Raw genomic sequence first — 23,797 nt, 5'->3', positions numbered from 1 at the left:
ATTCAATTCATTTTCAGTCTGATCCAATTTCAATAGCTTATTTAAATAAACATTTATGGCACATTAACAGCCATTTCAAAACAACGTTGAATGATATGTGTTGAGATTATAATTTATATATTTGCAATTAGCTGGCTTTTTGCTCTACTTCAAGGCAAGCTGAAGTAATTTAGCCTGCTGCGACAATGGGTGCACATGTTTACCTTTCCACCATGCTGTTCCAGTCTCTGCAGGGCTTCTGTGATTGGCTGCTTAAGTTTTTTGTCCATCAATCCTTTTGACAGCTTTAATACATAAGAAAAGGAGATTAACATTCTTCAAAGTTTTAAAATTGAGAATGTCAATTATTTCTAAGCAATTTAAACAAAAATCAGGAAATTGAAAAGACTCAAAGCAAAATAGATTGACTGAATTTGTCTCTTCACAATGTGTCCTAGTCAAACAAAACTGTCCCTTTTCTGACCAGAATATCGTGTTTGGTTGTGCAAAGTTCAATTTTTGTGGAAAGGAGCTTGAACATGACAAAATCCATTTTCCCAATGCATCTGCAATAGAGAAAAGCTAGCAGAATTTTGGTGAAAATCCAGATTTTCCATTTTTGTAACTAAGTGTGGGAATGGGTGTTATGTGGGGACTAACAGACCACTCCATTAGTGAAATAACTCAATTTATCACATGCCAATTAACTAGTTAAGAGATGAAAACAGAGATTATGTAAATTTCTCAGCCTATCTCTGGCATCCCAGGTGAAGCCATTCCTTACAATCAAGAGGTTGCTGGTAAATCAGAAGCCGACACCTTCTGAATCCTGAAGATACATTAGTCAAAGCAGATCTTTGGGGAATCCAGTGATAAGAAGTTAAGCATGTTTTTTTCTTTTCGCTTTATGGGGGTTGCCATGAGACAGAGTTTGCAGGGATGGTGTTGGAGGTAAGGGCAGAGAAGTGGTCTTCAGAGGTCACCGTCATTCATGCCAGCAATTTTCCCCACTTCAGGCTAAATAGAGGCCTACTCACCCAAACCCAGCTAAAAGGTTGTCATTGCTTCCCAGTTGGGAAACTAGCCAACTTTCTAGCTTGCTGGGAAGGTAGGTTATCAGGCTAGTGACAAGTTGAGACCTTTACGTGGTCAGTACTTGACCGGAAAGAGATAGGGAAAGGGAGAGACAGACAGAGAAAGAGACAGATAGACAGAGCCAGAGAGAGAGAGAAAGAGAGAGAGAGAGAGAGAGAGAGAGAGAAAGACAGAGAGTGAGAATGAGACAAACACACACAACATGCTCAGGGTCTTGTTTCCTCAATGCATTTTCTTGCTCTGGTCTGCAGAGAAAACAGAGACTTTAAACAAAATTAGGTTAGTCAGCCTATAAAATTACCCTCTCTTTCCCTCCAGCTGACCAGTGCAAAATATGATCAAGGTTCATGGAGTTCACATGCCTGGTTGACCTGTTTGGATTACATCTGGACACAATTATTTCATAGCCAGGGTCCAAGTGACATGTCTTATGATTTACGCCCACCAGGTTGAGTGTCCACGTGATTTTGTTAATGATTTAGAACATAGCCCTCATTGACACTCTTCAAGACAATTGTTCCTGGTGAGGCCTTGCAGACAACTTGTCTCCATTTCAACGGCTTTGTAACGTGGATGGTATAGTTACGCAAAGGTTCAGCCATCTTTGAGACTGCTGTTTCAAGTCTTTGGAAGGCGGCCTCTGAATTTAAAAATGACAAGAGGTTTTCAGCCAGTAAATTCAAACATCATTTTTGATTGTAAGGAATGGCTTCACAAGTGAAAACCTACTTTCTGCAAGGGGAATTGTGTTATTTTCCTTTGAAATCAAGTCAGGTTTCAGACAGATTCATATGTAAATCCAGCTATGAAGTGCAAACTCCTTTATAACAAAACAGATCCTTTGTTAACAAAAGAACTGACATTAAGATATTGAAGTACATTAGAAGGCTTCAGTAACAAGCAGCATCTCAGAAGACAGCTGTAAATACTCACACTAGTCAACAGATGTTTAAGATGGCTATTTACAGCTGGACCAACAACAGCACTAAGCTGGACCAAAGCACACAATCCTCTCTCAAAAACCTCAACATCTGAATGTGCCTGTAGGGAGAAAAATAACACCATAAAAACATTCCACAACAAAGGTTAAAAATTAATTACCATTTTACTACAGCGTGTGTAATTGCATTGACATCTACACTCCTCAATTTTATCCAAAGCTGTAACCACTGTTTAATAAAGCAGAAAATCTTGAAAGCTTGTGGTTGTGTGCACAAACACACAAATGTTAATTTGCATTATTTTAAAAAATGCAATAATGTATTGCTATCACTCTCTACAGCCCCAAAGCTAAGTTGTGTGAAATTTCTGTTTCTCTTACTTATTTCACAATTGCCTCAGGCTGCCAATAACATTTAGAATATTAGGACAGGTTTTTTTTTAATTCTCCCAAATCCAAAACTACCTCTTGCTATTTTGAACCAGTGCCCTGAGATGGCCCACTCCATGGGAGAATATCCTGTACTCGTCCGGAATGTTTAGAAGGGGCAGATGAAAACGTAACTGGATGGGAATTTCCAACAGCGGTCATGGTGTAGAAGGTAACTTATTCTTATTCATGGGATGTGGGTGTTGCTGGCTTGGCCAGCATTTGATGCCCATTTCTAATTGCCCGGGAAAAGGTAGTGGTCAGCTGCCTTCTTAAACCACAGTAGTCCTTTGGGAGTAGTGATACCAACAGTAATGTTATAAATGGCATGGACAGAAGTATAACTCCAAAGATATGGTTCCGAACAAGAGTCACACCAGACTCGAAATGTTAACTCCATTTCTGTTCCCACTAATACTGCTGAATTTCTCCATCATTCTGTGTTTGATTTGGCCATTTTCTCACATTGTGGGAAGGCAGGGAATCAGGCTGATCATGGATCCAGATCCTTAAGTGGCAGTTTTTATTAGTATTTAAGAGTATTTAATTGGTGCTGGGTTGGGGAGGTCTTCCATGGACCTTTCCATGCAAAACTGACTGACGTGGCAGGAAGAGATCAATTGTTTTTCAGTTGCCAACCTACTCCATTATTTGCCTTTCACACCATCTGCCCTGCCAGATCTCGGATGGGGAAACCATCAAACAACAACATGAAGGAAATTCCTACATTACTGGATGTCAGACAAGCAGCATGGCAAATAGGGAGACAGTGGAAGAATCAAAGACCATGATGAGAAGACAGCTCATTGTGTTGTCAGTATTCATGTGGAACCTGTGTTTGGATAATGTTGCCAATGGGCAGTGAGTGATCCTCAATCCAAAAATTTACCTTATATGGAGGTTGGACTATCACAGATGTCGAACCATCTAATGGACTAATAACTCTATTGTGTAGCCAGTTAGCTAGATGGCTAGCATTTGGTTCAGATTAACACCAGCAGGACTTTGATTCCAGTTATAGCTAGCAGCTATCCCAGAGAGTGGAAAACAATTGTAAACCAACACTGAAAATAAACAGCTGAGGATGAAGCATCAGCAGACAAGTCATGGATCTGCCTTTGGGAAACGTACACATGAATGAGTGGATGGAATTCTATTCCATACAAGTGCATATAATCCTTGCATCACTATGCAATAAATTTGGGAAGCAAAATGCCAAAATAATGCTGCATCACATCTACAATTACTGACCTAACAGATGTTTTGTATTATTGTCTGGTCTTAGGCTTAGCTTTGAGAGTGAAAACTAGGCTGAATAAAATGACCTGTTTATAGATAAGCCCAGGATACAAGCTGAAGACTCAATTCTTTATATTTTGTACTCAACATAAATATGAGAAAAGAATAAGACTGGTTATAAATTTGAATTTATTGCTACATTGGTTTCTAATTAATATAAAATGAATATTTTAGTTGGCATTTTATTGTAAAGGTGTGCAATAGCAAAGATGCTATTGCATCTAAATTTGCAAATGACACCAAAATTGGAGGTGTAGTGGACAGCGAAGAATGTTACCTCAGATTACAACAGGATCTTGCTCAGATGGGCCAATGGGCTGAGAAGTGGCAGATGGAGTTTAATTCAGATAAATGTGAGGCGCTGCATTTTGGGAAAGCAAATCTTAGCAGGATTTATACACTTAATGGTAAGGTCCTAGGGAATGTTGCTGAACAAAGAGACTTTGGAGTGCCTTCAAGGTTCGTAGCTCCTTGAAAGTGGAGTTGCAGGTAGATAGGATAGTGAAGAAGGCGTTTGGTATGCTTTCCTTTATTGGTCAGAGTATTGAGTAATGGAATTGGGAGGTCATGTTGCGGCTGTACAGGACATTAGTTAGGCCACTGTTGGAATATTGTGTGCAATTCTGGTCTCCTTCCTATCGGAAAGATGTTGTGAAATTTGCAAGAGTTCAGAAAAGAATTACAAAGATGTTGCCAGAGTTGGAGGATTTGAGCTACAGGAAGAGGCTGAATAGGCTAGGGCTGTTTTCCCTGGAGCATCAGAGGCTGAGGGGTGACCTTATAGAGGTTTACAAAATTATGAGGGGCATGGATAGGATAAATAGACAAAGTCTTTTCCCTGGGGTCGGGGAGTCCAGAACTAGAGGGCATAGGTTTAGGATGAGAGGGGAAAGATATAAAAGAGACCTAAGGGGTAACTTTTTTCACACAGAGGGTGGTAAGTGTATGGAATGAGCTGCCAGAGGAAGTGGTGGAGGCTGATACAATTGCAACATTTAAAAGGCATTTGGATGGGTATATAAATAGGAAGGGTTTGGAGGGATATGGGCTGGGTGCTGGCAGATGGGACACGATTGAGTTGGGATATCTGGTCGGCATGGACGGGTTGGACTGAAGGGTCTGTTTCCATGCTGTACATCTCTATGACTCTATAATCAGGATCAGTGGTAAGCCATTTAGTTCAAGGCTACTCCCACAATTCATTAAGATTAGGACTGATCTGATGGTGGCCACTTTCTTACCTACCCGCATTAACCTTTGACTCCCTTGTCAACTATAAATCTATCTAACTCAGCACTGGATAATTTCAATAACCCAACTTCTACTGGTCTCTATGGGAGTGAAATTCAAACACTAACAGCACTCAAAATGAAAACAAAAATCTCACTCTCTCTCTCATAAATGCAAGACTCCTTACTTTTCAACTGGCTCCTAATTCCAGATTTCCCCACTAGGAGAAACAGCCTCTCAATATTTACCCTGCAAAGCTTTCTCAGAACCTAACATATTTCAATAAGATCACCTTTTCTAAATTCCAATTTCAACAAAATATTCAAATGAAATGCATATAAAATTACCGAAATGTAGGCGTCAGTTATTATTAGCGTGACTGACTTTGTCAGTTGTGAAAGTTTTACTAAAACATTTACCAGAGCAGCTTTTAACTTCGGAACCACCTTTGGAACTAGTGGAATAGCCTTCTCAGCAGCATTTTCAATCTCCAGCAATTCTTTGAAACCTTCCTTGGCTACAAATGTGTAAGGATGTTTAGTTTCTCTTAATCCCTGTGTAAAGTAACAGGCAAAACATTAAATAAAGATGGAGACTGGCTTTTTCAAATATAATTTGGCTATTGATTCAATGAGGTATATTCTTTAAAAAACAACCCCACCCAGTGGTCAAAGCAAGTCCAATACTTGGTTAGCATTCTACATACTTCAGTAGGCCTTGTACTAAACCAACACAACTGCCACTGCAATTTCATACTCGGTAGGAAAACATGCTTGATAAGTAAAATAATATTCTTTCTTCATTATTGCTTTATCATTGAGGCAGTGTGCTCCATTTCTAATCAGTATAAATATGACACACTTTATTTCAGCTCTATTCCTGATGAAGGGCTTTTGCCCGAAACGTCGACTTTCCTGCTCCTCGGATGCTGCTGTGCTTTTCCAGCACCACTCTAATCTAGACTCTGGTTTCCAGCATCTGCAGTCCTTGTTTTTACCTCATACACTTTTATAACATGTTGCAGCACTTATTTAGTATAATTGTTATTGAGTCTGCAACCGCAAGATTTAAAAGAATAATCCAGAAACGTTTTTTTCAAAAATTGCAAACATTCTAAACCAATGAAAAAACTCTGACACAGAAATAATGCATAAAGATGTAATTTCTTAAAAACATCTGTACAATCTCACTTGTCCTTATTAGAGTGCTTCATATTTTAACACTGCTGGTTAGAGGCAGGACAGCAATAAATTATTTTACACAAAATTCCTTGAGTAGTTCATGTAATTCTGCTCCAGTCAAAACAGGTTCAGGACTGTTTTGTAATAAACAAACTATAGCTTCATACATAAAAAAAGTTATGTTCCAGGGTGCCACCTTTTGGAGATTTGAAAGGATAAAAGGAAATTTAAATAAAATGGATCATGAACACTAGCACAGAAACAGGCCATTCCTAATGAAGGGCTTTTGCCCGAAACATCGATTTTCCTGCCCCTCGGATGCTGCCTGAACTGCTGTGCTTTTCCAGCACCACTCTAATCTAGACCCTAATCTCCAGCAGCTGCCATACCCATTTTCACACAGAAACAGGCCACTCCACCCAATTGATCTACGTCATACTTACTTTGTATTTGTTTTAGAAATATGAAGGGTGACATAATACAACCAAAATGTCCCACTTCTAAGACACAGAGAATGATCAAAGAAAGTCCCATTACTGCTATTGTTCCTGTTTCTTGCAGTGCACTAATGGTCTCTGAATAAGCCCACTGGGAAGTCAGCAACCCTAAAACCATTGTTCTGTGCTATCCCCACAGAGTTTGGGAACGCAAAAGAAAACATCATCCTGGATGCCACCTAAAAAAAATTCATCTGTCTTCAACACACTGGCAATATGCAGTCAGGCCTACAGTAAGTGATACAATACCAGAAGGAAAGTCTTCTTCAAGCAAGCTGTCAGAGGCAGTGTAATACAGGAACTAGCATTGTACTACTTTCTAATGGAATCATGAGAGAAGAGGATACTTGCAAGTTACATTTCTCCACTGGAACAACATTTTGCCTCAGTATAAAACAGGAGATAACTCAACACAGTACTGTGGAAATTGCAAATGTGTAGAATACCAAAATGCATTACCCCACATTTCTCTGCACTGAAATTCATCTGGCAGGTGTCTGTCCATTTGGCCAACTTGTCAATGTCTCTCTAAAGTCGCTCAGCATTATCCTCAACTCACTATTCACCCTAGCTTAGTATCATCTGAAATTTAGATATTTTGCCCTCAACACCCATCTCCAAATCATTTACAAAAATCAGAAAAAGCAAGGGTCCCAGTACAGATCCCTGGGGAACAACACTTTAAACTTATCTCTAATTTGAGAAATGCCCATCCAGACCTATCCTCTGTTTCAACATCTAATACATGCTGCCAAGGACCCATCAATTCCAAACATGTCCCTACCTCAGAACCTGGAAGCCTGGGTTAAAATCCTACCTGCTTCAGAGATGTGCAAAACATCTCTAAACAGGTTGATTGGAAAATATTAACAGCAGAACAGCATAAATTGTCAAGCGACTTGTAGCAATTTTCAGTTCACTGGACATCACTCTGCCACCACAAGTTGGAGGCTAATTTGCACATTCATAACAGTGTAAACATACATTTTCTTTGTAAATTCTGGCCCAATCTCCCCATGTTGGACTGCAGTGTTAGCTGAACTCTTGATCTGCTTCAGAAAATGGACGAAAACAGAAAACAGGTGTTGTCAAGAGTGAACTGAGTGGAATGCTTCAGGGATTGATGCTAGAGCCTGCATGGTTCTGTAAAAGCATAATGAAATGGGTCAGTCTTACCTCAGCTAAGGTAATAAGAAGAGGGTCAAAGCAAACAGTCTCTGGTGGCTGATCCCATTGTAGTCTATGACTCACTGAACCATGAAATAACCTAATGGAAAAAGATGTGCACAAAACAATAACATAAGAAGAAATCCAATTTTAAATCCAAAGCAACGCATAAGCATTTTCACATGTCCCAAAGGACGTTTCAAAGCACTTCATATAAGAAATCACTCTCATAATTGTTGCTTATTATTTAAAGCCAGAAGCATGTTACAAAATGGCACTGAGTCTGGGTCTGTGGCTCAGAAGGGAAGGGGGAGAATAGGAGAGCGATACTGATAGGAGATTCAATGGTTAGAGAAACAGACACAAGATTCTGTGGTCGTGAATGAGACTCCTAGATGGTATGTTGCCTCCCAGGTGACAGGGTCAGGGATGTCTCAGATCAAATCTACAGGATTCTTAAGCAGGGGGTGGGGGGGCGAAACTAGCCAGAAGTCATGATACACATTGGTACCAATGACATAGCTAGGAAAAGGGATGAGGACCTGAAAAATGAATATAGGGAGTTAGGTTGGGAGCTTTAAAGCAGGACGAGCAGAGTAGTAATCTCAGGATTGTTATCGGTGCCGTGAGCTAGTGATGTTAAGAACAGAGAGCAAGTGCAGCTGAAAATGTGTTTGCACAGCTGGTATAGGAGGGAGGGCTTCAGATATGTGGATCATTAGGATACCTTCGAGGGAGATGGGACATATACATGGAGAACGGGTTGCACCTGAACTGGAGGGGTACCAATATCCTGGGCGGAAGGTTTGCTAGAGTTTGGGAGGGGGATGGGAACTGGAGCTATGGATCACAGGATGGGGTAGCTGGTGAACAGACAGATACAGTGTGCAGAGAGTCTTTGAGTAAGGATAGACAGTTGATAGGGCAAAGTTGCAGTCGGTGTGATGGGTTGAAGTTTGTCTATTTTAATGCAAGAAGTGTCAGGAATAAGGGTAATGAACTTAGAGCATGGATCAGTACTTGGAACAATGATGCTGATTCCTGATGAAGGGCTTATACCTGAAACGTCGATTCTCCTGCTCCTTGGATGCTGCCTGACCAGCTATGTCTTTCCAGCCCCACTCTCTCGAATGTGGCTATTACGGAGACTTGGATGTCACAGGGGCAGGAATGTTCGTTGGATGTTGCGGGGTTTAGATGTTTCAAAAGGAATAGGGAGGGAGGTAAAAGAGGTGGGGTTGTGGCATTGTTAATCAGGGATAGTATCACAGCTGCAGAAAGGGAGGTCGTTGAGAAGGGTTTGTCCGCAGAGTCAGTGTGGGTGGAAGTCAGACACAGGAAAGGAGCAGTCACTTTCCTGGGAATTTTGTACAGCCACCTTCCCCCCCAAAATAGCAACGGAGACACGGCGCAGCAAATTGGGAGGCAGGTTGTTGTCATAGGTGACTTTAACTTCCCTAATATTGACTTGGACCTCCTTAGTTCAAATAGTTTGGATGGAGCGGTTTTTGTCAGGTGTGTCCAGGAAGGGTTGCTGACTCAATATGTAGTTAAGCCGACTAGAGGGGTGGCCATATTGTATTTGGTACTTGGCAAATGAACCTTGCCAAGTGTCTGATGTCTTGATGGGAGTGCATTATGGTGATAGTGATCACAATTCCATGACCTTTACTAAAGTCACAGAGGGGTATAGGAGCAGATGGTACGGGGCGAGTATTTAATAGGGAGAGGGGGAAATTACAATGCTATTTGGCAGGAACTATGGAGCATAACTTGGGAACAGATGTTCTCAGGAAAATGCACAGCAGAAATGGAGGTTGTTTAGGGAGCATTTCCTGCGAGTGCTAGATGGTTTGTCCCACTGAGGCAAGGAAGGGATGGTAGAGTGAAGGAACCTTGGATGACTAGAGATCTGAAACATCTAATCAAGAGGAAGTAGGAAGCTCACTTAAAGGTTGAGGAAGCAAGGATCAGATAGAGGTCTAGAGGGTTACAAGGGTAGCCAGGAAGGAACTGAAGAATGGTCTTAGACCAGCTTGAAGGGGGCATGAAAAAGCCTTGGTGGATAGGATTAAGGAAAAACCCCAAGTGTTCTACACTTATGTGAGGAACAAGAGGATGGCCAGAATGAGGGTGGGGCCAATCAGGGATAGTGGAGGGAACTGGAGTCAGAGGTAGGGGACGTCCTTAAGGAATACTTTGCTTCAGTATTCACTCCTGAGAGGAACCTTGACATTAATGAGGACAGTGTGAATCAAACTGATATGCTCGAATAAGTTGATGTTACGAATGAGGATGTTGTGTAAATTTTGAAAAACATGAGGATAAATAAGTCCCCTGGGCCAGATGGGATATACCCAAGGTTTTTACAGGAAGCAAGGGAAGATACTGCTGTGCCTTTGGCGATGATCTTTGTGTCCTAACTGTCCCACTGGAGTAGTATCAGACGATGGGAGGATGGTAAATGTTATTCCCTGGTTCAAGAAAAGGAATAGAGATAACCCTGAGAATTACAGAACAATCAGTCTTATGTCAGTGGTGGGCAAATTATTGAAAAGGATTCTGAAAGACAGGATTTGTGATTATTTGGAAAAGTATAGTTTGATTAGAGATAGTCAGCATGGTTTTGTGAGGGGCAGGTCATGCCTCAGAAGCCTTATTGAATTCTTTGAGATTGTGACAAAACATATTGATGAAGGTAGAGCAGTTGATGTGGTGTATATGGATTTTAGCAAGGCATTCAATAAGGTTTCCCATGGTAGGCTCATTCAGAAAGTAAGCAGGCATGGGGTACAGAGAAATCTGGCTGTCTGGATACAGAATTGGCGGGCCCATAGAAAACAGAGGGTGGTAGTAGATGGAAAGTATTCAGCCTGGAGCTCGTAACTAGTGGTGTTCCGCAAGGATCTATTCTGGGACCTCTGCTCTTTGAGATTTTTATAAATGACTTGGAAGAGGGCATGGAAGGGTCAGTTAGTAAGTTTGCCAATGACACTAAGGTTGGTGGAGTTGTAGATGGTGTGAAAGATTGTTGTAGGTTGCAACGGGACATTGACATGATGCAGAGCTGGACTGTATAGTGACAGATGGAGTTCAACTTGGAAAAGTGTGAAATGATTCATTTTGGAAGGTTGAATTTGAATGCAGAATACAGGGTTAAAGGCAGGATTCTTGGCAGTGTGGAGGAACAGAGGGATCTTGGGGTCCCTGTCCATTGATCCCTTAAAGTTGCCACCCAAGTTGATAGGAGTGTTAAGAAGGCGTATAATGTGTAAGCTTTCATTAGCAGGGGGATTGAGTTTAAGAGCCGTGAAGTTATGCTGCAGCTCTATACAGCCCTGGTTAGACCACACTTGGAATATTGTGTTCTGTTCTGGCCGCTTCATTCCAGGAAGGATGTGGAAATTTTAGAGAGGGTGCAGAGGAGATTTATCAGAAATGCTGCCGGGACTGGAGGGCATGTCTTATGAAGAAGAGTGGAGGGAGCTAGGGCTTTTCTCAATTGAGCGAAGTAGGATGAGAGTTGAATAACATAGGTGTACAAGATGATGAGCGGGATAGATAGAGCGAATAGCCAGAGATTTTTTCCCCTGGGCAGAAATGGCTATCATGAGGGACATAATTTAAGGTGATTGGAGGAAGGTTTAGGTAAGATGTCAGAGGTAGGTTCTTTACTCAGAATATGGTGGTGATTGGAATTTGCTGCCAGCGGTGGTAGTAGAGTCAGATACATTAGGGGCATTTAAGTCACTCCTGGATAGGCACATGGACAAGAGTAAAATATAGGCTATGTAGGTTAGTTAGATCTTAGAGAAAGATAAAAGGTCAGCACAACATCGAGGGCTGAATGGCCTGTACTGTGCTGTAATGTTCTGTGTTGAAAAATGAATGACCAATTAACTTGAGCAACAGTAATCTCTTGTATTACCGTAGGAGATTATGTTTGCTTTTATAATAATTAAAATTTATAATGCAACCTCATTTCAAGGATCAAACACTGTCACGGTCCCCTGAACTTTAAGGGTTCGTGGCGGTAGGGCAGACCTGAGAGATTGTGGGAAGGGAAAAGACCTGTGAAAGCTTGCGGTATGGAATAGATGGTTATGTGGAGATTTCACGGTGGGTTGAAAATTTACAAGGCCTTGAAGTAGAAGTGTTTAGGTCACGTGCACAAGTGAAAAGAAAAGCAAGGATTTAAAGGTGCCTTATGGCTGTTCACTTTGGTCAGAGCTCCACTTCAACCATTACTTCCTCGGAGCTTAAAATTTTGGCTCAAGGCCCCACTTTGGAAAACCTGCACTAAAACTGTGAACTATACTGACGTTATCAAATAACTTAATTAAAATATCTGAGAGAATACCGCAGAATTAATTGTAAGTTTTTTTGATACACACAAAATGATACTAAAAACTGATTAACAAAATTATCAGCATATTTATACAAATGACAACAATTAATGGTGATGCAAAGGCATCTTAGGTCAACCAATGATTTCTAAAGTAATTTCTGATGTTACCCAAATCCATCCTTTAGATGACGCCCACAATCATTGTCAGGTATCAATAAATTATTTTCCAGGAATTACCTGCACGGAATCTCTCTTTTAGAATATGCTGCAGCAAATATAGATTGTTGTCTCAGTGGGTCACTGAACTGAAAGAAAGCGTCATTTATAACATGTTATTTTGGAGTCATAAATTATTTCCATATTCATCAATAAATTAGAGCTAAATACTAAAGATGCTAGACATCTTATAGAACGTGATGGAGAAACTCAGAAGATCTGGTAACATTGAGTTCAGTATCACACCTCTTCAGAACCAAATAAAATACAAAATAGTCACTCCAAAGTTATTAACTTGCGATCTTTCTCCCAGACACATAAAGGTGATACAATACACTGGACACTAACTGCACGCTGTGCAATCTATGCCAAAAATATTACAAGGTTCCCAGGACAGCAAATGCTGCATCACTGGGACAGTGTGCAATTAAAAAGCCACATTGTTCCTTGAGTGGTTACAAAAGTTGAAGATTCTATAAAGAAGGGAGAATTTCCCAATGTGCCCAATTTGCAGACCCATGTTGACAAAAAGTACGGACTAGATTTCTGAACTTAACAAGAATTACTATTTATTACAAACAAAGGCTCTAGATACAGATAAATAATTATGAATTGTCAGCATTTGTAACTGTTCTGGGTAAAACACTAACCTCTACGTACACATACAGACATAGACAGGAAACATGACCTGGACATTACGGGTGGGTTCACGAGGTTGATCCTCAGTATGAAGATATTTTCTTCTGAGAAAAGGTTGGGTTTATACTCATTGGAGTTTAAAAGAATGAGAAGATTCTTAAAAGACTCAACAGGGTAGATGCAAACAGATTGTTTCTCCTTGTGGGAGAGTCTTTGAGCAGAGGGCATAACCTCAGAGGAAGAAGTTGCCCATTTAAGACAGAGATAAGGAGGACTTTTTCTCTTAGAGGGTAATGAATTTGAGGAATTCTTTACTACAGAGGGCTGTGAAGGTTAAGTCAGTAAGTATATTCGAGGCTGAGGTAGACATATTTTTAATAAGTAAGAGAATCAGGGTTATGGAGAACAGGCAGGAAAGTGGAGTTCATGATTATCAGATCATGATTTCATTGAATGGTGGAGTGGACTCAATAAGCTGAATGGTCTACTTCTGTTCCAATGTCTTCTCGTCTTATGGAGGGAAAGACTGGGAAGGCAGTCTAGTGGTCCCTGTCCATAAAGATCACTGAAATGACTTTTGTACAGATCGGAACATTGCTTCTCAATCTTCCTTCTGCAGGTACTTTTATCTGTTTTCAGGAGGGATAAGGTGACTTATAAAGGTTTTTCACTTATCAATTAAAAGTCACAGCTTCAGCAACTGCAAAAAGGGAAACAAATGGGCCATCTTCAGTAATGAGATGCTTATTACTGCATAGAAAAGGTTCGACTACCTGGAGCCAATCACATAGTTGTTGCCAGGTCTATTATTAGTAACTGGTCACTGATCCACAGACCAATCAGCAACTTGCTTGCCAGCCTTTGGCTCCAGCACATCACTAGGTTTTCACTAGTGTTTGAGCAACAGCTGAGTGAACGGCATTTACAATCAGGGTCGGGGTACTTGCGTTAAAAATGTGCAGCAATCTTTCAACAATCCTTACGTTTTTAAAACTGTTGTTTTCCCACTTAGTCTACAATCAAAATTTCAGAAAAATAAAAAGGTATGGGCTAGAATTCTACATTTGTGCTTTTCTCCTGATGAACATTAGCAGGCATCTCTCATGGTGAGTAAGTGGACAGCTGTTATTAAAGCAATAGCCAGGTAATATTGGTATTGTTCGAGTGAAGCATTTCTTACCTGCTTTACTGTTTAGAGGTTGGTCTCACTGTCAGCTTGAAAATGATTTTGCCCTACAAATCCCAAGGTGATTATGGTGTAACAAGGAAAATGGGCATCTGGGACACTGGTAAACAATGGGTCACTAATCTATTTCCTTAATCAGTGAGATTTAAAGATTAAGAAAGAAATCAAGAAATGAAGAAGATGACATTAGAATCAAATCAAGTGAAGAAAAATAAAGGGGAAGGACAATTGGATTAAAAGAAAGAAGAGAAAGAAAAAATAAGGAACTTGTTTAGTTGCAGGTAATAAACTGTTTCTTTCCAGGGCCAGGGGAGTAAAAAGGCACTGCAGGTACATAAATCTCTTACATAAAAGGGGACTTTCAATTAAAGTATTGTCTCTACTGTGCGAGGTGTTTTCTACTCAATCTGTTCAAAGATGCTATTGCACATTTCTAAAGCAGTTGGGACTGGAATGTGGGCCTCACGGTCCAGAAGTAGGGGCACTACCACTGTTCCACAACAGCTCTCAACATTCCATTGTTCTACAATGAGTTTAATTTAGCAATTAATGAGCAGATGTAGTAATTTCATAAAAGACATGAGGAGCTTGAGAACAAGTTGTAATTTCTGAGAGGCTAATGATGGAGCACTGTAAATGAGCAACTTGTGGTGATTTGCAGTTCATGCGTATCTATTTTTCACATAAGTAGGTGGACATTTTAATCAGCAAAAATGAAGAAATCTATCAATATCACCATAATTTTTCTAGCAAAATATGGGCTAATGATAGGTCAAGTTGGAGGAAGATATCTGGCGTTTCTCAAGATTTTGTAGAGATCTTGGAGGTTGCAACAATGATGATGTCGTCTGGTTATGGAAGCTGGAGTTTGACATAAATTAATCTGACAGTTTGATATAAGTTTTACTTGTTATGTTTGTCTCTCCAGAGTAGTAAATGCACAGCAGTCTGCTGTAATAAAACATTTTTATTTTCAAATAGCAAAATGCAATTAGTAATCCTTGTAGAGAAAGGGAACAAAAGCAATTTGTACTCTTAATGCTGCAAATGTTTTGAAAAACAGATAACTGTCAGAAGCTGAAGAGAAGCATTACTGCATTTGAGCAAACCTAATGCTACTTCTAAAGCCTAGTAGCTCTCATTGTGCAGTCTGAACTTTCACAATCTCTGAACAATCACATCATTGGGCCAAAGATCCTCCCGTTGGCAGATTTGTTGCATGGCAATCCAAATACCCACTAACACAAAACCCTCTCAGAACCCAAGTTATGCAGAGTATTCTAAAGGCTACAAAACCTCTGTCAACACGCTGACTCTCATGGGAGAGAAATACTGCACTGGTACAATATTTTAAAGAACTACTTTACTTCTCAGCAAGATGGCAGAGGTACAGCAGCTTGGGGGTAGTAATTAGAAGTGTCTTTGGATTCTCTGACACATTAGTGAACATGTTGCTTGCAGCACAGAGCATTAAGGGAAATATTTGAAAGTGCTAATAGTAGAAGGCAGCATAGCAAAGTGATTTAGGCTGTCTGAATGGAAGCGATTGTGGCTGTCAGCTAACAAAACATCACTCCTGAAACAGGCCTTGCATTCAAAGCTTTGATGGAATATGAATAAATCATTTCTATATGAAATATTTCTGAAATGCAAAAATTGTAAGCTCAAGGCAGAATCTTACTGGTCATGCCAAGGCAACTCTGACCGATTGGAAGACAGGATGGGAAGTTGGCGGGTAGCTAATGTGAACATCATGGCCACATTGGAAATTCCAACAGGAACTTCTTGGTGGTGGACAGACTTAGGCCAAAGTGTGACAGCTCTCTAGAAGCAGGAGGGTGAGCAACAGGATTTAAGGAGAAGAGGCAGAAAACTGGCATCCAGAACAGAGTTGCCCCTTTATTCTGCAACACTGATGTTGAGTTTCTTCTGGCCTGTGAGGTGGAAAGGAAGGTCCTCTCTCTGGCTGGTGGAATCCCATTCACCTCTGTACACCACCATGGTTCAGGGTTTTATACACACAGGTTTTGCCAACCTTGAGAGAATAACCAACCTTGTGAACAACTGTGAGCAAGTGCACTCAAATATACTGTACTTACATAAGCAATGCACTGATGTGGGCTGCATTTTGTGCATACATTATAAAATTAACAAGTCAGTAGGCTGATGGGACAGAGATGAGGTGGATTTGCCCCAACAAATTCTGCTCTGCAGCCAACAAGAATACCAGCAAAGGGCAGAGACACAATGAGGAGGTTAAGGCTACTAACTTTATTGGGGCTCCTCGATCTTTCAGACTAATGGACTATCTATGCAGCAAGCCCAATGACAGAGATCACTCCTGTGGGTCACTAGTGTGGCGGCCTCCAGTGGTACTCCTAACAGCTCCTCAGGATGAGGACGATCACCATGTGCATCTGAGTAATCAGGGTTATTGAAGGGGGAATAACAAACCCTCTAGACAGATCTACATCATTCACTGGTGTTGAGAATATGTCAGTACCAAGCTGTATCTTCATTGCAAGTGCCCTTAGGCGCAGTTCAAAGACAGGACCAGGTCAGGCTGTTTCCCAGGCTACAATGGTTCAGCTGAAAGTGGCTAGACCATATTATCTCTGAACAAAGCAAAAGAACTGATGCTGGAAATCAGAAAAAAACAAAAATTGCTGGAAAAGCTCAGCAGGTCTGGCAGCATCTGTGGAGAGAAATCAAAGTTAACATTCTGGGTCCAGTGACCCTTCTTCAGAACATTACTCTGATTATCTTGAATACTGACATAAATCTGATGTAACCGGAAACCTATCCTGACCTGGTCATCTTTGTTCCTGCAGAAACTATGTTCTGTATCTTCCTCTTCTTCCAATAAACTATGTTGTTCCAGGTACCCATCCACTTCAACATTTACACCTCTCTATGCAGCCAGATAATGGAAACTGCAGAGCACCACAAAAGCCTAGTAGGAGCATTGCGCAGGGCACCACTCAACTGCTCCAAACAGCAGCATTACATCTTGAGAAGCCCACTCAATGGTGCTGCTTGTGAGCAGATGGTTTCAGTTTTGGTAGCTTTGTGCCAGAGTCTCAAAGTCCTGTGAAGGGAAGCACAGTCACCTCTACAAGAGATAGTCTCTGAATCCTGAGAATCATCCACAGCAGTTTAAGGGAGGAATGCTCAGTTCTGGCAACCTGCCTGCTGAAGGAGCAATTCATAGTAGTTCCTAGAAAGATCACTACACACAATACAGGAGGGTCTTCTTGTACTCATGGACCAATTGGAGATTAAGGGAGAGGAAAGACTTCTGTTGATGAATCGCTTTGGTTCATCAGCCAATGGCTTGATGGACACATAGATGCAGTCAATGATGCCCTGCATAGATATTTTCTTATCGATCTTTATCAGCAATGTCATTAGACCCCCTGCAGCAAGTGGAACTTGAACCCAGTCCTTCTGGTCCAGAGTTAGACACACTATACCAATGTGCCACAAGAGCCCTCATAACTGGCTTATCATTGAGTTGTCATGTCCATGCATCGGATCTGTCCCTGACCAGTCATACAACCAATGCATCACGACCAAACCCAAACAAGCCCTTAATTAGCTAATGAGACAATTAACAGGATTGATTGGTCTTCAATCCCAAATTGTGTTGATTGTCAGGTCCTGCCTTCCCCCACCCTGCAGAAAGTAGCTGGCTGCAGGAACGCAGATAACTGGCATACCAGCTGAAAGCACTACTTCTAGTTCCAGTCCATCACCATTCCCAGGGACCCCTTGTGGTGCAGTGGTAGCATCCCTACCCCCAGACCAAGAGACCTGGGTTGGAGTCCCACCTGCTCCAGTGGTGTGCAATTACATCTCCAGAAGAAGGGCTCATGCCCGAAACGTCGATTCTCCTGCTCCTTGGATGTTGCCTGACCTGCTGCGCTTTTCCAGCAACACACTTTCAGCTACATCTCCATACAGCCTGCTTACAAGAATTTCAACAGCTTCCTCGTTTCCCCTCCCCCGACATTATCCCAGTCCCAAGCCTCCAACTCGGCACCGCATTCAGGACCTGTCCATCACTCCCCCCTCTGACCTACCACCTTCTCCCTCACCTTCATCCACCCATCGCTTTCTCAGCTACCGTTCCCCAAATCCCACCTCCTCCCATTTAACTCTCAGTCCCCACCCACAGGCCTCATTCCTGACGAAGGGCTTATGTCCGAAATGTTGATTCTCCCGCTCCTCGGGTGCTGCCTGACCGGCTGTGCTTTTCTAGCACCACACTCTCTACTCTGATCTCCAGCATCTGCAGTCCTCACTTTCTCCTACTTGCAAAAATAGATTTACACAAAACTTTCCATCTCCATTCCCACAACTTTCAGAAACCAAAAATTCTGCCTTTTCTTCATCAGACTTTATTAGAAAGAAGGTGGAGCAAAACCTTCTGGCATCAGTTGGGTGAATGCAAAGACATTGTTGATAAAGTTAATATATAAAAACAGAGAACTCTGCATCTGTCAGTTTGATAAGCATACAGAGAATCATCATCAGTTTGGAGATGTAGCAGACAGCCTCCACTTATATTTTCTGGAGAGAGTAATCTGGCTTTATGTTTGTGGGGACACATTTGTGGAAGAACAAAGCTGAAACTATCTGCTCACAAGCAGCACTATTGAGCGGACTTCTCAAGGTGGTTGCTTCTATCGAGAAAGAATTAATGTTCAAATTTAACACGACTTTTCTTCAGAAATAGGCTTGGGTTTGAAAGAAAAGTGCTGGTTCATTTAGGTTCCCTTTATTCTTTAAGGAAACCTTTAACTAGCCAATGCACAATCTGCTCTGACAGGTAACTCATATTTGGACATGGAGAAAAACATCAAATAATAAAAGAAATTCAGTTTGGCAGCTTCTATAGAGAAAGAATTAATGTTTGAATTTAATGTGACTCTTCTTCAGAAATTGGCTTGGGTTTAAAAGAAAAGTTATATCAGACTTGAGACATTAGCTTTGCTCCTGTCCCACAGATGTTGAGACGTTAGCTCTACTCCTCTCCCCACAGATGTTGAGACATTAGCTCTGCTCCTGTCCTCACAGATGTTGAGACATTAGCTCTGCTCTTTCCCCACAGAGGTTGAGACGTTAGCTCTGCTCCTCTCCCAAAAGATGTTGAGACATTAGCTCTGCTCCTCTCCCACAAATGTTGAGATATTAGCTCTGCTCCTCTGCCACAGATGTTGAGATGTTAGTTCTGCTCCTCTCCCCACAGATGTTGTGACATTACTCTGCTCCTGTCCTCACAGATGTTGAGATGTTAGCTCTGCTCCTCTCCCCACAGATGCTGAGACATTAGCTCTACTCCTCTCCCCACAGAGTCATAGAGATTTACAGCATGGAAACAGACCCTTTGGTCCAACCTGTCCATGCTGACCCACCTGCCAGCACCCAGTACATATCCCTCAGAAACCCTTCCTATTCATATTCCCATGCAAATGCCTCTTAAATGTTGCAATTGTACCAGTCTCCACCACTTCCTCTGGTAGCTCATTTCATACATGTACCACCCTCTATGTGAAAAAGTTGCCCCGTAGGTCTCTTTTATATCTTTCCCCTCTCACCCTAAACCTATGCCCTCTAGTTCTGGACACCCCGACCCCCGGGAAAAGACTTTGTCTTTATACCCTATCCATGCCCCTCAATTTTGTAAACCTCTACAAGGTCACCCCTCAGCCTCTGACGCTCCAGAGAAAACAGCCCCAGCCTGGCATGTTTTCAGCAATTTCGTTTTTTATTTTAGAACACCAGCTTCCACTGTATTTTCTTTCTATTTCACTGTAAAACACAGAATTAGCTTGGGTTGCTAGACCAACGGTCAGGGTGGTGATAAGAGGGGTCACTTAATAGTTTGAGATTAAGAGTTGAAAGTGAAATCAGCTTAGTTATCACCACTCATGGTATAAGGAGTATTCAGTTAACACAACAGGATCAAGTGGAGAAGGCAGTTCTGTACCAAAGGCTGCATTGATTCAAGCTGAGAAACTAAAGCTTTCCATCCAGAATAGGAAGATCAAACCACCTGCTTTGGGTTTTGTAATTAACCACATTCATTTTTACACATGTACACTTCAAGTCAGTTGATGTTTGAAACTGTTAATGTGTCATCCTAAAGAATTACTGTTAAAGGAATCTCTTCAATTTATTATCTCGTGCTCCTGATAGCTGCTAATTATTACATAGCAATTCAGAACTGACATAACAACATGACAATCAACTGCTATTTGTTTTGCTAAAAAATACTGTACATACATGATCAGTTGCTCAACTTGTAGGCAACTCTAATTATACTTACATATGGCTGTTAAGCATTTACGTATGCAGGTCTTACATTTGAGCTGTAATAAATTGTAATGGAAAATTATCCATTTACTGTGAAATTTGAAAGGGAATGCTTTTCTAAAATTTAATGCTGTGCTGAGCTTTGTAAACAATACTTTGATGAAGTCTGCAGCCAGCTCATCTCTGTTTGAATTTTGTAAACATTCAACTCGACCTTGCGACAATCGAACTCAGCGAAAGCTGAAGAACTGTTCTGTCCAAGACCAGGGGATGAGAGAATAACAACTTGAGTTTTCCCAGTCTTTGCCCTTGAGAGCGTGATAAGAAGCAGTATAAGGCAAGCATCTGAACAATGCACTTACATTGAGGCATCTCGCTGAATGTACTGGGGTCAATTCTGCAGAATTTAAATAATGCTCCTTTCTTTGCTCTTGCTAATAGTTGAGTCAAGTTGATTTAATTTCCACGACATAAATAAAAAAAGTGAAGGCACCATTGCTCTCTCATTGGTCAGACATAACTGTTGGCGAGTTTACCCTGAGGGTCACCAGACTCAGGTGAGAAGTGAGAAGGCAGAACCTTCATGATGACCTCAACAGAAGTTGAACCTTGCTGTTTGCATCACTCTGCATTGTAAACCAGCCGTCCAGCCAAGTAGGTTAACCACGCCAACACCGATTGTGGAACATCGGAAGGGCTGCATACGTGCAGTTTAGAAAGAACCTTGCCAGGAGGAGATCTAACTAAAATATTCAAAATCAAAGGGCTTTGGTTTGTTCAGAAAAAATAGGGAGAAAATGATCCCCACGATAAAAGGAATTGACAGCGAAAGAGAAATGAAGTCATATGGGTTGAGAAACAAAAAAAGGGAAACCACAGAGCTAGGTAGATATTATACACCCCCAAATACTGAGATAGAGTTACAGGAGCAAGTATGAAGGCAGAGTGCAAAAATATTCAGGCAACAATATTAGAGGGCTTCAACTACCCAAACATCCACTGGGATATAAATAGAACAAAAGGCCCAACATTCTTGAACTACATGCAAAAGAACATTTGCTTTTACCAGCACATAACAAACCTAAAGACAGAAGACACAACTCTAGATTTAGTCTGCAGAAATGAGCAGCGGTGGGTGACTATTTTGGAGAAGTGATCATAACACCAGTAGATTTTGCATCACTACAGAAAGGGACAAAGAAACAACAGGAGTAAAAGTTCTAAATTGGGAAAAGGCAAACTTTACAAAGTTGAGAGATGATTTGACGAAAGTAGAATGGTTATAAGCTAACTTTGAGGAAAGTCAGTGGCAAATCAGTTGTGGGGTATCCAAAAGCAAAGTTATAGAGACACAGTGTACACATGATCACACAAAAACAAAGGGTGGCACTATCAAATCTAATGTCCCAGAAGCATTCAGGACAAGATAAAGTAAAAAGACAGGGCTTATGCCAATCTCAAAAAAAGCAATACTTAAGAAGCTTAGAGAAATAATGAAGTTTTGAGGTGAAGTGAGAAAGGAAATATGGAAGGCAACAAATGGGTACGAGAAAATATTGATCAATAAAACATCTTTTGATTTTGGATGTAGGTTTGCTCACTGAGCTGGAAGGTTAGTTTTCAGACATTTTGCCACCATACTAGGTAACATCATCAGTGAGGCAGAGGTGGGTACTAAAGATGCTGGAGAATAGAGTGGTGCCGGAAAAGCACAGCATGTCAGGCAGCATCTGAGGAGCAGAAAAATTGATGTTTCAGGCAAAAGCCCTTCATCAGGAATGAAGAAGGGCTTTTGCCCGAAACATCGTCAGTGAGCCTCCAGTGAAGCACTGATGTTATGGCCCGTTTTCTATTTATGTGTTTAGGTTTCCTTGGGCTAGTGATGTCATTTCTGGGGGTGATGCCATTTCCTGTTCTTTTTCTCAGAGGGCGATTGATGGGATCCAAATCGATGTGTTTGTTGATAGAGTTCCAGTTGGAATGCTATGCTTTGAGGAATTCTCGTGCGTCTTTCTGTTTGGCTTGTCCTAGGATGGTTGAAAGGGGACTTGTTAGAGGTGTAAAATTTTGAAGGGCATAGATGGGGTAGGTTGAAAGGCACTTTTTCCAATAGTAGAGGGGTCAACTAGCTACAAAAAGACATGACCCACTATCTCGAGTATCCTTACATACAGATGAGGAAGAACATTACTTTGACTGGGACAACACATCCATCCTAGGACAAACCAAACAGAGACATGCATAAGACTTCCTCGAAGCATGGCATTTCAACTGGAACTCTATCAACAAACACATTGATTTGGATCCCATCTATCACCCTCTGAGAAAAAGAACAGGAAATGGCATCACCACCAGAAATGACATCACCAGCCCAAGGAAACCTAAACACATAAATCGAAAGTGGGCCACGCCACCAGTGCTTTACCGGAGGCTCACTCATGATGTTACCTAGTATGGTGGTGAAACGTCTGAAAATGAACCTTCCTGCTCAGCGAGCAAACCTACATCCAGAACCTCAACCTGAGCTACAAATCTTCTCCAAACTTGCTATCTTTCGATTTTCCTTTTTGGCAGTACATTAAGAGTAAGATGATAACTAAGTAAATGCTGAACTTCTTGGAGATTTCCACAATAACTTGTGTGTGAATGCTGAAGATGAAGGCAGAGTTCTAAATGAGTGTTTTGTTTCAGTCTTCATAAATGAGGGATAATGCAGACATTCCAGTTAAAATTAAGGGAGTATGAATTACTTGATAAAAATGCATAGTAAGAAAGAACCTGCTGGAGGGACTGACCTCTTTGAAAGTGGATAAACCCCCATAGCTGGATAAATTCTATCCTGGGATTCTGACATTTACAGCACAGAAAGAGACCATTTGGCCCATTGTCTCCATGCTGATCAATTTAAGATCTGACTTCCAAAGGGTTTTTACAAATATATTAAGGACAAAAGGGAGAGAATACGGCCCCTCAAAGATCAGCAAGGCGGCCTTTGTGTGGAGCCACAGAAAATGGGGAAGATACTGAATGAATATTTTGCATCTGTATTTACTGTGGAAAAGGATATGGAAGATATAGACTGTAGGGAAATAGATGGTGACATCTTGCAAAATGTCCAGATTACAGAGGAGGAAGTGCTGGATGTCTTGAAATGGTTAAAGGTGGATAAATCCCCAGGACCTGATCAGGTGTACCCAAGAACTCTGTGGGAAGCTAGGGAAGTGATTGCTGGGCCTCTTGCTGAGATATTTGTATCATCGATAATCACAGGTG

At 41.2% G+C, this 23,797-nt stretch overlaps 1 protein-coding gene across 3 annotated transcripts in view; it reads right to left on the bottom strand.

Moving 5' to 3' along the window:
* The window catches only part of LOC122551705 (PACRG-like protein), a 58,421-nt gene that overhangs the window by 4,849 nt on the left and 29,775 nt on the right, over positions 1-23,797 (bottom strand). For 2 of the 3 annotated variants that reach the window (XM_087990009.1, XM_087990044.1), the window contains exons 3-7: positions 12,403-12,470; positions 7,827-7,917; positions 5,392-5,526; positions 2,008-2,115; positions 204-284 (exon numbers count right to left, since the gene is read on the bottom strand). In XM_087990009.1, the coding sequence (XP_087846135.1) occupies positions 204-284; positions 2,008-2,115; positions 5,392-5,526; positions 7,827-7,917; positions 12,403-12,470 (483 nt within the window). The remainder of the gene's footprint in view (positions 1-203; positions 285-2,007; positions 2,116-5,391; positions 5,527-7,826; positions 7,918-12,402; positions 12,471-23,797) is intronic. The other variant, XM_087990082.1, reaches the window with a different exon arrangement.

The sequence above is a fragment of the Chiloscyllium plagiosum genome, unplaced genomic scaffold (genome assembly GCF_037043375.1).
Source record: "Chiloscyllium plagiosum isolate Xiang-an unplaced genomic scaffold, Cpla_swu_hap1 HiC_scaffold_1, whole genome shotgun sequence".
Classification (NCBI taxonomy): Eukaryota; Metazoa; Chordata; class Chondrichthyes; order Orectolobiformes; family Hemiscylliidae; genus Chiloscyllium; species Chiloscyllium plagiosum.
This window is presented reverse-complemented; position numbering and strand designations above follow the sequence as displayed.